Genomic DNA, 13941 nt, shown 5'->3' with positions numbered 1-13941 from the left:
TCTGCCTGTCCCTCCCCTCCCCTTTGAGATTGAAAGCAGCATGATATTAATTATAAACGTGAAGTCATCTCAAATATATTCCACATTAATCATCTCATTTGGCTTTTAAAATTCTTAGTTGAGGGTTCGTGTTTTGTTCTTTCGTTTTATTTCTTTTTATCTTTTCTTTTTTGGTTAGCTTCTCAGCCACTTTGGCAGTTCTTGAAGATAGTCTGTTCTCATTTCTGAAAGATCCGATTTCGGTTATGGCAATATTATTTCCTTCCTTTTCTGGAAATCTTTTCTTTTTCTTTTACCTCTCAGGATAATATCATGACATCAGGGACCTTTCGAGGCATATTTATTTCTGCAGCATATTAAAGTGAGATTTTTGGCTCTATGGGGGGTTCTTTCTCCCCTTTTCCCAATTGTTCTTTTTAATTTTAGCACATTTCTTGATGCTTTGAAGTGATGAAGCGGCTTAGATGGGATAAATTTGCTTGACCATCTTGCTAGAATTCTGCATCGTCCCTCCGAGTATGATCAAAAACCAAAGGATCTCCTAATCAGTCTCTGATTATAACAGAAAGTGGACAATGTTGCACAATTCTAACCACTTTCACCTCAATAATAATATAATTCAACTTTTCTATAGTGTTGGGGGAGGGTTACAAAGTGCCTTTCTTTAACACCTCTGGGGTATCCAGAGAGAGGAAGTTTGGTGCCAGAGCTGGAATTTTTAACTCTCATCCTTATTAGCTTCAGTTTCAGTGTTTTCCCCATTATACTATGCTGCCTCATTTATCTGGCTCTTATCCTGAAAAACATTTGTTAGTCACATTAGCCATATAGTAAGTGAAGTGCTAATGTGATCTTGTCCTACACACACACACACACACACACACACACACACACACACACACACACACACATTTTTAAGATTCCAAATTGCCAAGCTAATTCCATTCCATTCCATAAATAGTTGGCCAAGAAATCATTCAGTGCTAGTCATATGGGGTTGAATTTAATGATAAGTATTACGAGATGGTATTTAACTATAATAATTATTAGGATTTATTTAGCTCTTTATGGCTTGCAAAGATTTTTACGTGTATTTTCTCATTTGTTCCTCAACAACTCTGGGAGATAAATGTTATCCCATTTTAAAGATGAGGAAACCGAAGCAAATAGAGGTTAAGTGACTTTCCCAGGGTCACCCAGCTAGTATCTGAGATAGGATTCAAACTCTGGTCTTTTTGACCAGGTCTACCTCAAGTATAAGAAAATAAGATAAACTTTACATACTGTTCATAAGTCTATGAACAACATGCTTATGGGTGTTAAGTTGATGGAGGGAGGAATGGACGCGCTGGCTGCTATGTCGTTTTGTGTGTGTGTGTGTGTGTGTGTGTGTGTGTGTGTGTGTGTGTGTGTGTGGCTGTAGCTACTGACATAACTCAATGTCTCCACACCAGTCTGAGAGCATTTCCATTGCCCATCAAGTAAATTTGTGTGTGCAAGTGTGACCTACATCTTTGTGTGTGTGCACCTCTGCAAAAATGTGTGTGTAAATGCAGAGACCGTGCAGCTAAAAAAACCCCACTCACACACATACTGCATGTCTATATGTAGTAGGGTAGAGAGAAGGCTGAAGCCAAGCTGGGACAGCTATTTACATGCACTCCCATGCAAAAACCAAATCGTCTCCCTTCTCTCTCATTTATTATTTTTAACTTCGTTCTCATATTTCTGGTTTCATCTTTTTATTTTTGAATTCAATATTTGTCATTACAATTTTACAGAGAGAGGGGGAGGGAAGAAAGAAAGAAGGGGGTAGAGAGAGAAAGGGAGAGAGGGGAGGAGAAATAGAGAGAGAGAGAGAGAGAGAGAGAGAGAGAGAGAGAGAGAGAGAGAGAGAGAGAAAACTTATGCAGATTTTCTATACATTTACACATGTTCATATGCCAGCAGCTTGGAGTGTTTAGAGACTAGATAGGACCTGCTCGTGCCCGGCTGGGTCCGGCAATCCTTTTCATGATGCTTTTGGTCTGGTCTCTTGGCCAACCAGGGATGGGATGAGAGAAGCGGGATTCATATCATCTTATAGCATCAGGAATAGGATGGGGGGGGCGGATGGAGGACTCGGTAAATTTTTGTCCAGAATCTTAGTAGTTTGCTGTCAAATAAGCAGTATTTCCTAAGGGGGAGATGAAGGAGAGAGAGTAGGAGGGAACTGATTCTCCATACCAAGAAACAGGAGGACTGTTCTGTCCAGAAAGAGGGATGGCGTTGGGAGCACCGCTCTGGTCACTTTTGCTACTGGGTTAAGCCTTATGGGGAGCATGAGAGGGAAGGGGGATGGTGACTGTGTGACTGCCTTGTGTGTGTGTGTGTGTGTGTGTGTGTGTGTGTGAGAGAGAGAGAGAGAGAGAGAGAGAGAGAGAGAGAGAGAGAGAGAGAGGGAGAGAGAGATTTTTTGTAAGCTGGTAAGGAGGTGAAAACGGAAAAATACCAGTACACTTCCTGTCCTCCTCCTATGGGTTGGAGTAAAGGAGGGGTGAATGGGAGCCTAGGTTCTCTGCTTTTTTAAAATTTGGGGGTTCCCATCTGGTTCCGTCCTGCAGATGGGAGCTGACCCTCTAATTCAGATTAAAATGTTTTTAGTCGTGCCAGTTTGTAAGCCAAGATTGAGGTCACAGCATAGACGGATAGTTGGAAGATGGTCTTGCCCATCGCTTCTTTTGAGAGATCAGAAAACTGGGGCCCAGAGGAGAGAAAGGACTCCTCTAAGGTCACGGCGGCAGGAGGGAACAGGTTAGATGAAGCCAAGGTTCTCTGACTCCAAAGTGAGAACCTCTTCCTCGGGATCGTGTGGCTTGGGGTCTGGTGCAAGGGAATGATGTCCTGACTTTAGAGCAAATCAGAGCTGGAATCAAAGCAGGGAATGTTGGCAATGAAAAGAGAACCTGGGAGGGGAAGCAGGGAGCAGAGAAGGAATGAAAATTCTGTTAAGGAAAGGGCGTGGGGGAGGAGTTTGCAGGAAATAGAAGGAGGATTTGGGGAGGCATAAGAAAAAATTAGTTGGGGAAGATAGGGAGTAGGGAAGGGAAATGGCTGAATAATGAGGACAGAGATGTGAAAAGGAGGGAGGGCGGTTTGGAGGACAGAAGTGGGGACACCAGAAAGATGGGAGGTGGGTTAGAAGGAAGGGGAGAAAAAAACGGGAGGAGCAGATGGGCTTGGGGGAGCTGAAAGTTGACGGAGAAATAGGGTGATTACATGAGTGGCACTATGATTTGGGGCATCAGAGACCTCACCCTCTTTGAGAACATAAGGAAGAATCCTTTCCCAGATTCATTGCTCCCTGGGAAGTCATTGGTGCATGGACTCAGGTCCTGCAAAGAAAGGGGACAGGAGGGAGTGGGGCTCCAGGATTCCCCTACAGAGGGATGTTGTTTATTCAGGAGATCTATATGGCAAACGGTGCCGTTATAATGTGGTACCTTATTAGCAGACTCGGATATACCCTGGCTCCCGCATGTCCCTGGGAACGGAACTCCATATGGTAAGAGCCTTCTGGAGTCTAACAGAAAGACTAACACTTTTAGCCTCACACAGGGGTGAGCCCTCTTCCCCAGCAGCAGAGTGTAGAGGGGGTTCCCCTGGGCGGCTAGGAGCGGCTATGTCAATGTGATGCCGCGGAACAAGCCTTGGCTCCAGCCAGAGAGCTGGCGGCCCAATCCTGACTCTGTCACTTGCTCCCCCTGAGACCTTGGACAAGTCTCGTCAGCTCTCCGGACCCAGGTTTTCTCACCTCTAAGATGAAAGGGGCCAGGAGATGGTTTCGGAATCTTCTTCCGGGCTTTAAGCCCTAGTCCAACATAGAAACGAGAGCAAAGAGAGAGGAGAGAGGGCCTAGGTTCGAATTCTGCCTCTGAGCTTCACGATTTGGGTGGTCCCGAGTCCCCTATCTATTTCTCGATTTCCTTCTCTGGAAAATGAAGGGGTTGCCTAAGAGGCAGAGTTTTGGAGAGAGAGAGAGAGAGAGAGAGAGAGAGAGAGAGAGAGAGAGAGAGCCAGACTGAAGACGGGAAGCTGCTTTGGGACACTTGCTAGCTCTGAGATCCTTCAGTTGTTTGGTGGCTGCAGCTAAAGCTTTTGAGGGGAGAGAGGAGAGGGTCGGGGGTTCAGACTCCATCTTGCCGATAGCCTGCGGTCCGCCCTCCCCCCTTTATCACCTGGGATGCCAGCTGAGTTGTCTTCCCATCTGCCTGAGGAGAGAGGGTCCCAGCAAGCTCTAATCTGCCAACCCTCATATTGGGCAATAGCCCCCTGAGGACTTGCTGCTTTCCTCCCTCCTCCTCCTCTCCTCCTCCTTTGTTTGTTATAAGGCAATGGGTTAAGTGACTCGGTCAAGGCCACACAGCTAGGTAATTATGAAGTGCCTGAGGTCGGATTGGAACTCAGGTCCTCCTGACCCCAGGGCCGGTGCCCTATCCACTGCGCCACCAAGCTGCTCCTGCCTCCCTTCTGTGTACCTTGACTAGCGAGCCCTGAGTAGGTGCTTAACGAAGGATTCGTGGATGATTAGCGTGGCCTTACACCTGACCATGGCCAGGAGGGAGGGGAAGGGAACAGCTGGTGGGGGAGGGGAGCGCTGTGGCGATAGAACCTTCACCAGCTCGGTGTCACGTGATGGGGACAAGGTCCTTGAACTTGGTGGCGGGAGGCTTGGCTTCCAGTGACTTTGGACAAGTCATTATACCCTTCAGAAAGCGAGTCTGCCGTTTTCCATTTGTGACGTGCAGACTGATCCCAGAGCTCCCCCGCTTCAGAATGGCCGCGGGGCTGGCCTCTCCAGAGTTCTCCAGATGTGCCTTATCATAGTTCGTGTGCATGAGTGTGTGGTTGTGGGATTGTGTGTGCTGGAGTCTTGGCTAGCGGACGTCGTGTGACTGTGTACTTGTGAGTCGGCGTGACCGAGCCCGGCTGCCCCTCAGGTCTCCACGCAGAAAGCTTTCTGGAAAATGGAGAGCTGCCCCCCCCCCCCCCAGCCCAGAGAGACTCCCCGTTGCAGGGTTCGAGGCAGAGCAGGAGCCAGCAAAGGGCGGAGAAGCTGGGGGACGCTCCCAACCCCCGCCTTCGTTTGAATCCTAAAGTGGTCTGCTTGACCGACGGCTGGAGGTGGGATTGCTGCGGGGAGGCCCCCAGGCCCACCCCAGGGTGCCCTCGGGATGAGCTCTCCAGACTCCAGCTCAGGCAGGGTGAAGAGGAGGAGAAATGGGTACCCCTGGGTCCAGAGGGTGGGGCGCAGAGAGGGGAACAGGAAAGCGCCTAGCCTAGGAAGAGACAAGGAAGCCTTGGTGGGGGCCCTCGGGGGCAGGATGGGGAGAGGTCCAGGGGGAGCCCCCCAAGATCTGGAGGCAAGGCCCGAGGGAGCGGAGGGAAGTGGGGCGGCGGGAACCGCACAAGCCAAAGCGCTGACCCTCTCCCTTTCTCTCTCTTTGTCTGTCCGTCTGGCCTCTTCCCCTTGTGCAAATCCTAACCCTCCCGGATCCCCGTGGAACCCCCACCACCACTGAACCCTCCATTGGACCCTGGCCCAAACGTCCCGCGTATTCCTATTTCTGTTCCCTTCCCTCGACGGTGTCCGCTGTCGTTTCTTCCTTCTCGTGTCCCCACTGCACCTTCGGGTCCCCCCATCTTCCCGACCCCTTCTCCCTGGGGCCCCTGGCTCCTTGCATCCCCGCATCTGTCTCTGCCTTGCTGTTTCCCGGGTCCTGCGAATTCTGTTTGTGTCGCTGGGGCCCGCCACGTCCGCGGGACTCCCGTCTCGTCCCATCGCTTCCCCACCTCTGATCTCTCGCCATCCCATCCCCTGACCGGCGTGTCGCCTCCCCTGTCGCCCCTGCGTGGGGTCCCCGGCCCCCCCTTCCCCTCCTGTCTTGTCCCTGTGTGGTCCCGCCCCGATGGGGTGCCTGCGGCCAGGAAGCGAGGTTCCCCAGGACAGCCTGCTCCTCCACGGCCCCTTCGCCCGCAAACCCAAGCGGATCCGCACGGCCTTCTCCCCTTCGCAGCTGCTGCGGCTGGAGCGCGCCTTCGAGAAAAACCACTACGTGGTGGGCGCCGAGCGGAAGCAGCTGGCGGGCAGCCTCAGCCTCTCCGAGACCCAGGTGAGCCGCCCCCCGGGCTCCCCGCCCGCGCCTGCCCTCCCCTGGGCCCATCTCGCCGGCTCCGGACCTCTCCTTCGCCCATTCCCCGCCTCTCCATTTCGCTCGATCTCGTCCTTCCCTCCACCTCTCATTCCCCCCTCTCCCTCGTCCCCTCTCTCCGTCCTTCTTCCCTTCTCCACCCCCCCCCGCCTTATTCTGTCTCTCTTCTTCCCCTTTCTCCTCTCTCTCCCCTTTCTCCTCTCTCTCTCTCCTCTCTCCTCTCTCTCTTCCCCTTTCCCTCCTCTTTCTCCCTCGCTTTCTCCTCTCTCTCTCTCTCCTCTCTCTCTTCCCCTTTCCCTCCTCTTTCTCCCTCGCTTTCTCTCTTCTCTCATCAGCTTCCTTGCTTCCCTTGCTCCTTCCCCTTTTGTCCCTCTGTCTTCTCTTGTCCCTTTCTCACTTCCTTCCTCTCTTCTCTTCCTTTCTGGCTTCCTCTAGCTCTTTCTCCCCTCTCTGCCTCACTTTCTCCCTCACGTTTCCTCCCATCTCTCTCTTCTCTTCTCTCTGTCTCTGTCTCTCTCTCTGTCTCTGTCTCTGTCTCTCTCTCTCTCTCCTCTTTCTCCCTCCCTTCTCTTGTTCCTTCTGTCCACCTTTTCTCTCCCATTATTTCTCCTGTCATTTTCCCTCTCACCTCATTTGAACTCACTCTTCCCTCCATCTCTCATTCCTACCTCTCCCTCATTCCTTCTCTCCTCTCTCCCTTCCTTGTTCTGTCTCTTCTTTCCCTCTCTCCTCTCTCTTCCCTTTTTCCTTCCTTCCCCCTTTCCCTCCCTCTCTGCTGCTCTGTCTTTCTTCCTTCCCTTGCTCCTTTCCCTTATGTCCTCTATCTCCTCTTGTCCCTCTCTCACTCCCTTCCTTTCTCCGGGTCCTTTCTAGCGTCCTCTATTTCTTTCTTCCCACTTTCCCCAGACTTTCTCCCTTCCTCCCTCTCAGCTCTCCCATCGTCCTTCCTTTCTCTTGTTCCTTCTCCTTCTGTCCCTCTGTCTTCTTTCTCCCACTACTTTTTCTCCTTCTGTTATTTTCCCTCCCTCCAACTAGACGGATCTCATTCTTCCCTCCATCTCTTTCATTCCCACCCTTTCATTGCTACTCTCTCTCCTTTTTCTGTCCCCTCCCTCCCTCTTTCTTCCTTCCTTTCTCCCTTCTTTCCCTGTATCCCCTTTCTCTTCTCTTTCTCCCTCCGTCTCTACTCTCTCACCTTCCTTCCCTCCCTTGCTCTTCCTTCCTTCCCTCTGTCATCTCTTGTCCTTTTCTCAATCCCTTCCTTCCTCCTGTTCCTTTCTGGCTTCCTCCATCTCCCTGCTCAGCTCGGACTTCCCCTTTCTCCCTTCCTCCGCCCCTTGATCCCTCTCTCCTCTCTCTCTCTCTCTTCCCTTTCTAGCTCTCCCTCTGCTCTCTTGCTTTCCTTCCTTCCTTTACTCCTCCTGCCCCCGTCTTCTCTTATCCCTTTCTCACTCCCTTCTTCTCTCCTCTTCCTTTCTTGCTCTCTCCATCTCTTTCTCCCCGCTGTGCCCTGACTTCCTCCCTCCTCGCATCTTTCTTGCTTGCCTCCCTCCCTCCCTCCCTCCCCTCTTCTCCCCTTTCCTCTCCCTTTCTCAGTCCAGAAGGTTCTGGTCTGTACTAGCCCCTGCTTGGACCTAGCTGAGTAGACAGGGAAATGGGAGGTGGAGGAAGAGAGGAGATTTGCGGCTCACCCTGGTTCTTCTGCCAGCCGTGCCAGGCTCCCAGGGTTCTCCTTGAAAATGGCCCTCATTCCTGTTGTTGAAACCTCAACAGAGGGCTGGTTTCTGTCTTCAAGAGGCTCCAAAAGGAGACAAAATTATCAAACAGACACAGTTCAGCAGCCTTCTCTCAATGCACTGGAAGCACAGCCTGCAGAAGAGGGACCTCACTGAGAGCCTTGGGCTCAGTGCTAGCCCATACTTCAGGAAGGACATTGATAAACTCCAGCATGTCCAGAGAAGGGCAATCAGGATGGCGAGAGGCCGAATCCAAGGGTAGGGACTGCTGGGAAGAGCTGGGAAGGGCTGCGCTAGGGCCTACGGATCAACCTGGACTGTGAGTAGCTGTAGTCTAGAGGATAGGGCCAACGCTCATGGACTCAGCTTACCTGGGGGCACTGGAATTCAGTCTAAGGAATGGGACTGGCAGTGAGCTTTCTGGTTGAAAGAACCCGCAGGAACTCGTCAGAAGGAGCCTAGCCCAGGGATTCATGGCTGACCCACTATTTGGGGACTTTAGTTTGCATCATTCCTAGAATCTGCTCACTTGGTTGAGCATGGAAAGGAGGGGACAATCTCAGTGCTCCCCCTATAAGTCCCAGGGCAGTTGTCCTCTAGGTCCAGAGAAGAAGGAAGGAAGAAAAGGGCAGAATTCCGTCCGCTAGCCACCTTCCTCCACCCACCCAGCCCCATCCAGGAAACCATCTTTGATCCTCATTACTCACAACCAGAAAAGTCTAGATCCCTAGAAGTAGTATCTGGTCAGTTTCATTTTCTAGATACCCAAAGGGGAGCCCCAATTCCTCTCCTTGGTTTCCTCTTTGTTGCTCACAGTCTCTATACAGTGTCTATGACCCTATACCTCTTCAGTAGGCCCTATCTATGGAGTGGAGTCAGTTTGTTTTTTTTTCCAATCACATAATGGAAATCAGGAGACCCAATAGGACTTTAGTCTTTGGGTCTTATATTAACTACTTCTGTACCTTGGGCAAATGGATTCTCCTCTCTGAGTCTCAGGATTGTTTTCATTTGTTTTCTTCAACTGAATCTGTCAGTCTAGTGGTTTAGATGACTTTCAGGACCACCTTCCAGTTCTGAGATGCCAGTTCTGAGTGAAGCCACTCAGATGTGACAATGATGGATTTGGAGAAGATGGTAGAAGGCAGGTCTCAAGTTGGACTGAGCTCAAGACGACCTCTAGGTATTGCTTTTATGACTAAACCCCTAAGATGGGAGCCTTTCCTTGATCATTACTTGTTTCTCTGAAAAGCTGAAGGAAAAATTAGTCTATTTATTTGAGAATTCTTTCTTGGATGGGTTCAGGTGAACTGTATGAAGTGAGGAAGGGTCCCAGGAAAAGAACTGATATTAAAATCCTGGATTCCAACCTGGGTTCAGATCCTGGCTCTTCCAGTTTTAACGTTTGACACTCCACTCCTCCTGTCTGAACTTCTGTATCCTCATTCTTGAAATCAGGAGGCTGCTTTAGGAGTTCTAGGTGCTTTCCTAGCCCTCATGATTATGATCTTATCTATTTCACTACCTCAATGGATGTCTATTCCCTCTTAGATCTATCAGCCATCCATCTGTGTATCCATATGTCTATAATCTATTTTCATATATCTACCTACATATCCTTTGTCTATCTCTGTCTCACTAATGCACCTGAGGGTCTTTTGTTTGACACTTGAATCTGATATACCACCTAACCATCGCTGTCCCTGTCTAGTGGAGATGTAGAAACTAACTTATTTCCATCTTGCCATATTAGACCTTTCCATGGGCTAACATGTGGCTCACAAGGAAATCCATTTTTAATTCACCTCCAGTGAAAAAGATCGAGCTTAAAACTAAATAAAATCACATCCCTAGGATTTTTTTTAAAACTCAGAAGTACTTTTAAATTAATTAAAAACCTCAAATCTGTTAACTTCTGTTTGTTTTTATTAGCCACATTGTTTTTTAAATCAGTGTTTTTAAGCTCAATGAAAGTGTTCTTAATTAACTCTCCTCCCACCCCCTCCCCCTATTTAAGACAAACCAGCTTTCCTTTTACTTGGGGAGGTCCCATATGTCAGTGTGCAAATGGGCCAGTTTCTGAATCTGAGTCATAGAATTGTGGAATCAGAGACACTGATTCAATAATAGATTAGAGAATGTCAGATCCGCAAGGAACCTTAGAACAGAGAGTGTCAGAGCTAGAAGGACTTTAGTACAGAGAGTGTCACAGTGAGAAAAATCTTAGAACAGAGAATGTCAGAGAAGGAAGAGACCTTAGAACATAGATTGTTAAAGCTGGGAGGATTCTTTAAAGTCTATCTTATCCAGCGGTTAGGCAGCCGTGTGGCATGGTGATAGAAGTCTGGAGTCAGGGAGATTCATCTTCCTGAGTTCAAATCCAGCCTTAGATATTTATTAGCTGTGTGATTCTGGGCAAGTCACTTAACCTGGTTTGCTTCAGTTTCCTCATCTGTCAAAGGAGTTAGAGAAGGAAAGAGAAAAATGGTCTAATTTCTCTACCGAGAAAACCCCAAAGGGGTCATGCAGAATCAGACCCAATGAAACAACAGCAAAGTCCAGTGATTCCCAACTTTTTCAATATCAAATAATATCAGAGAGATTTGGATTCATTGATTCAGAAACTATCTGGTGAGAAAAAGCTCCTAGGATTCCATAATGCCTTTCAGATTTGCATTTTATTAACCATGATGGGCTCCACTCTACACATTCTTGAATAATCATCATGCATCTCTGTACAAGACATGCTGTTTGTTCAGTCTCCAGAGGGTATGCTTGCTTGTTTGTCATTGTGACTCACTAAATGAGAAAGACCCTTGGCAGTAACTCCAGGGTCCTTTCAGGACCCAAAACCCCCAGGTTGGAAACTACTACTCTACTCCAGCTCTGTCATTCAGCAGAGAAGGAAAATGAGACCTTTATGCAAAGACACACATAAGTTAGTGGCAAAACTAGCACTAGAAGCCAGGACTTCTCTCCTCAATCTGGCTTTCTCTCCCTTACACAACACCATTTACTAAATCACCTGGCATTCCTCATCTAGTCTCTCCTCTTAATTATTCAGCTGTGCCCCTATTGACAGTCCTTTGTAGCTTTTGACACAGATTGCTGAGTCTTTTTGAGTATTTAGACATCAACAATCTTTATCTGTCCAACACTCTGAATTGTAGGGCTTAGGAATCAGGAAGACCCGAGTTCAAATCTCACCTCAGACTCATACTAGCTGTGTGACAGCTAGTCCCTTTAAAACAAGGTTTCCTGCCTCAGTTTCCCATCTGCAGAATGGGGATAAAAATTGCTCCTAACTCCCAGGGTGGTTGGGAGGATCACATGAACTCACTTTGCAAAAACACTCTATAAATGCTAACCATTATAACTGTTGTTATTATAAGTTAAAGTTAAAAACCCCTCCATCCAACTAGCAACCTGCATTAGTGGAGGGAGTTTCCACACCAGGAGTTTCTCATAGGGTTTGACTAATAATAACTATGGATCTATCAATTACAATTTATCAACTGTTTCTGTGATGTTGCTAGATGGAGCGTTGGGAATTTCTCAGATGTAAGGGTCTGGGATGAGACGGTCTCTCCCACTGACTTCGACCTTGACGGAGTGATATCATTTTGCTCTTCTCTGAGCATGAAGGACAACAACCAACTAACTTTTTCATTTTATGATTTTATGATCTCTGACTTACAAAAGAGGCTTCTTTTATGGTAAGAAAATGGAGGCCACCTCTCCCATTCTCCCAAAGACTTAGTTGAGGAGTGAAAGGACCCAAGGATCCTACCTCCCCAATGCAGTGGTGTCTCCATTAGCATATACTCTCTCTTCTATTCTCCTGTCATTGAGATATACCTACTATGATCACTTATTCATTCCTTTATTCCTATATTTACTTTTCACTTCTATTATTAGTAGCATTTTTAAACCTCACTGTTTTTAAGCTCAGTGAAAGTGTTCTTTTTTAAAAGTTTTTTTCTTTTCTTTTTTTTTTTTTGCAAGGCAAATAGGGTTAAGTGGCTTGCCCAAGGCCACACAGCTAGGTGATTATGAAGTGTCTGAAGTCGGATTTGAACTCAGGTCCTCCTGACTCCAGGGCCGGTGCTCTATCCACTGTGCCACCCAGCCACCCCTCAGTGAAAATGTTCTTAATGAACTCTTCTTCCTCCCCTTCCCTCAAATGACTGCATTTATCTATCATCTTCACTTATCAATTTCTTCATTGTCTAGTGTCTCTGTCCTGTCGATCACCTGTTAACACACGCTTGCTTGTATGTCCTGCCTGATTTTGTAATTCCTCTGCGTGTGCAACTGGAGTCATTCGTCTGTCTCTCCAGTCAGCTGCCTTTCTCTAGTGACTATCCATTCTTGGCTCTTCATAGTTTTGCTTATCTAGAGATAGAGTTGTTCAGGTGGATGGCGGCAAAGGGTTAACAATTGGCTGCAGGGATGTGGTGGCAAACGTTTAACAGCTGGCTCTTTGGGGGGTAAATTTTGCCTGTCAAACATTGAAATTTAAGTTGTGTTATTACTATTTTCTCCATCACTTTCTTAAACCGAAATAATCATCAAAACAATAAATCAAACCCCAATTCATAGTTTACTGATTTCTGACACAGAAATGTTCACACTGAAAGTTTCTATCTCTGCCTCTATTTTTATCAGTCATCCCTCTGTATCTGTCAGCTCTATCGATGTGTGGCTTGACCTATGTAATGACTCAGATTCAATCTCTCATTAAAAAATGATATTTCTCTCAAGTACCTAGTAGCTAAGTTATTTTTATCTAAGGAACCAGACTCCTTTAAAATTTTTAAATTTGATTTTGTTCAATTATCAAACATCTTTTCTGTCTCCCACTTCCCTCCATCTCCATATTAAAAAAGAACAAAGGGAAAAAAGAGATGAGTATATCCTATAAGCACAGTCAAACAATAAATATTCCCACATTGGGGCTAGTACAGAAATGCCTCTCCCATTCTGCATATCCATCATCTCTTTGTCTTCTTTATCTATCCTTCGACTGATCAGAGTTCTCCTTACCTGTGATCTCTACTACTGTTTTCTCTTTTATCTACATGGATTTCTCCATCAAAGACTCGTGAGCTCAAATTTAGGGACTACTTCATTTTTGTTTTCATGTCTCCAGTCTTAGTATAGAGGTACAGAGTGAGGGTTGAAAAAGTGCTTTTTCATCCATCCATCCATCCATCCATCCATCCATCCATCCATCCATCCATTCATCCAACCATCCATCCATGCATCCATCCATCCATCCATGCATCCATCCATCCATCCATCCATCCATCCATCCATGCACCCATCCATCCATCCATCCATTCATCTTTTCCTCTATCCCTTCCTTCCTCAGTTAACTTTATCTATCCTATAGGATAGCCTATAGTATAATTACACATATACAAAGCCTTATAAAATTATTAATTTCATAATATATGATCTGAATATGGAGCAATTCCCCCCCACTGTATAGCAATTCTGCTCAACTTCTCTGGACATCAGTCTTTTCATCTATAAAAGAAGCAAACTGGGTTCAAGACTTCTTTCAAATTCTAATTCCTTCCAGTCTTTGAACTCATGATTCATTCATATCTACTTCTCATCTTTGGCTGTCATAGCAATTTCTATGTGGGTTTCTCTAGCTATTTTTTGAAATCAATATTCAATATAGTCTGTTGTTTATAAGTGCCCATCATTTATCTTTTCAGTCACTGAATCTATCAATCATATCTTTACATCTCCAGGGATTTGCCTTTTACTATTTTGTGTATATACCTACCCATTAACGCAGCATCTGGCCCATAGCCAGATACTGTTGCCAACAATTTATGATCTATATATTATGTATTAGGATATATAATAAATAATATAATATAATTTTCAATTTATTAAGGTAATATAGATATGAGTCTACCTCCCAAGACACATACAGACTTTATGAACACAATTACAAAATACTATTCAATTAAATAAAGATATTTAAAAAATAAAAT

General features: G+C 46.6%; 1 protein-coding gene across 1 annotated transcript in view; it reads left to right on the top strand.

The window, feature by feature from the left end:
* The window catches only part of EMX1 (empty spiracles homeobox 1), a 41106-nt gene that overhangs the window by 6874 nt on the left and 20291 nt on the right, over positions 1-13941 (top strand). The window contains 1 exon segment of the mRNA XM_074222136.1: positions 5968-6152. Within this exon segment, the coding sequence (XP_074078237.1) occupies positions 5968-6152 (185 nt within the window).

The sequence above is a fragment of the Macrotis lagotis genome, chromosome 1, assembly GCF_037893015.1.
Source record: "Macrotis lagotis isolate mMagLag1 chromosome 1, bilby.v1.9.chrom.fasta, whole genome shotgun sequence".
In the NCBI taxonomy this organism is placed as follows: domain Eukaryota; kingdom Metazoa; phylum Chordata; class Mammalia; order Peramelemorphia; family Peramelidae; genus Macrotis; species Macrotis lagotis.
Note: the sequence above shows the minus strand (reverse complement) of the source record. Positions and strands in the feature narration are given on the sequence as shown.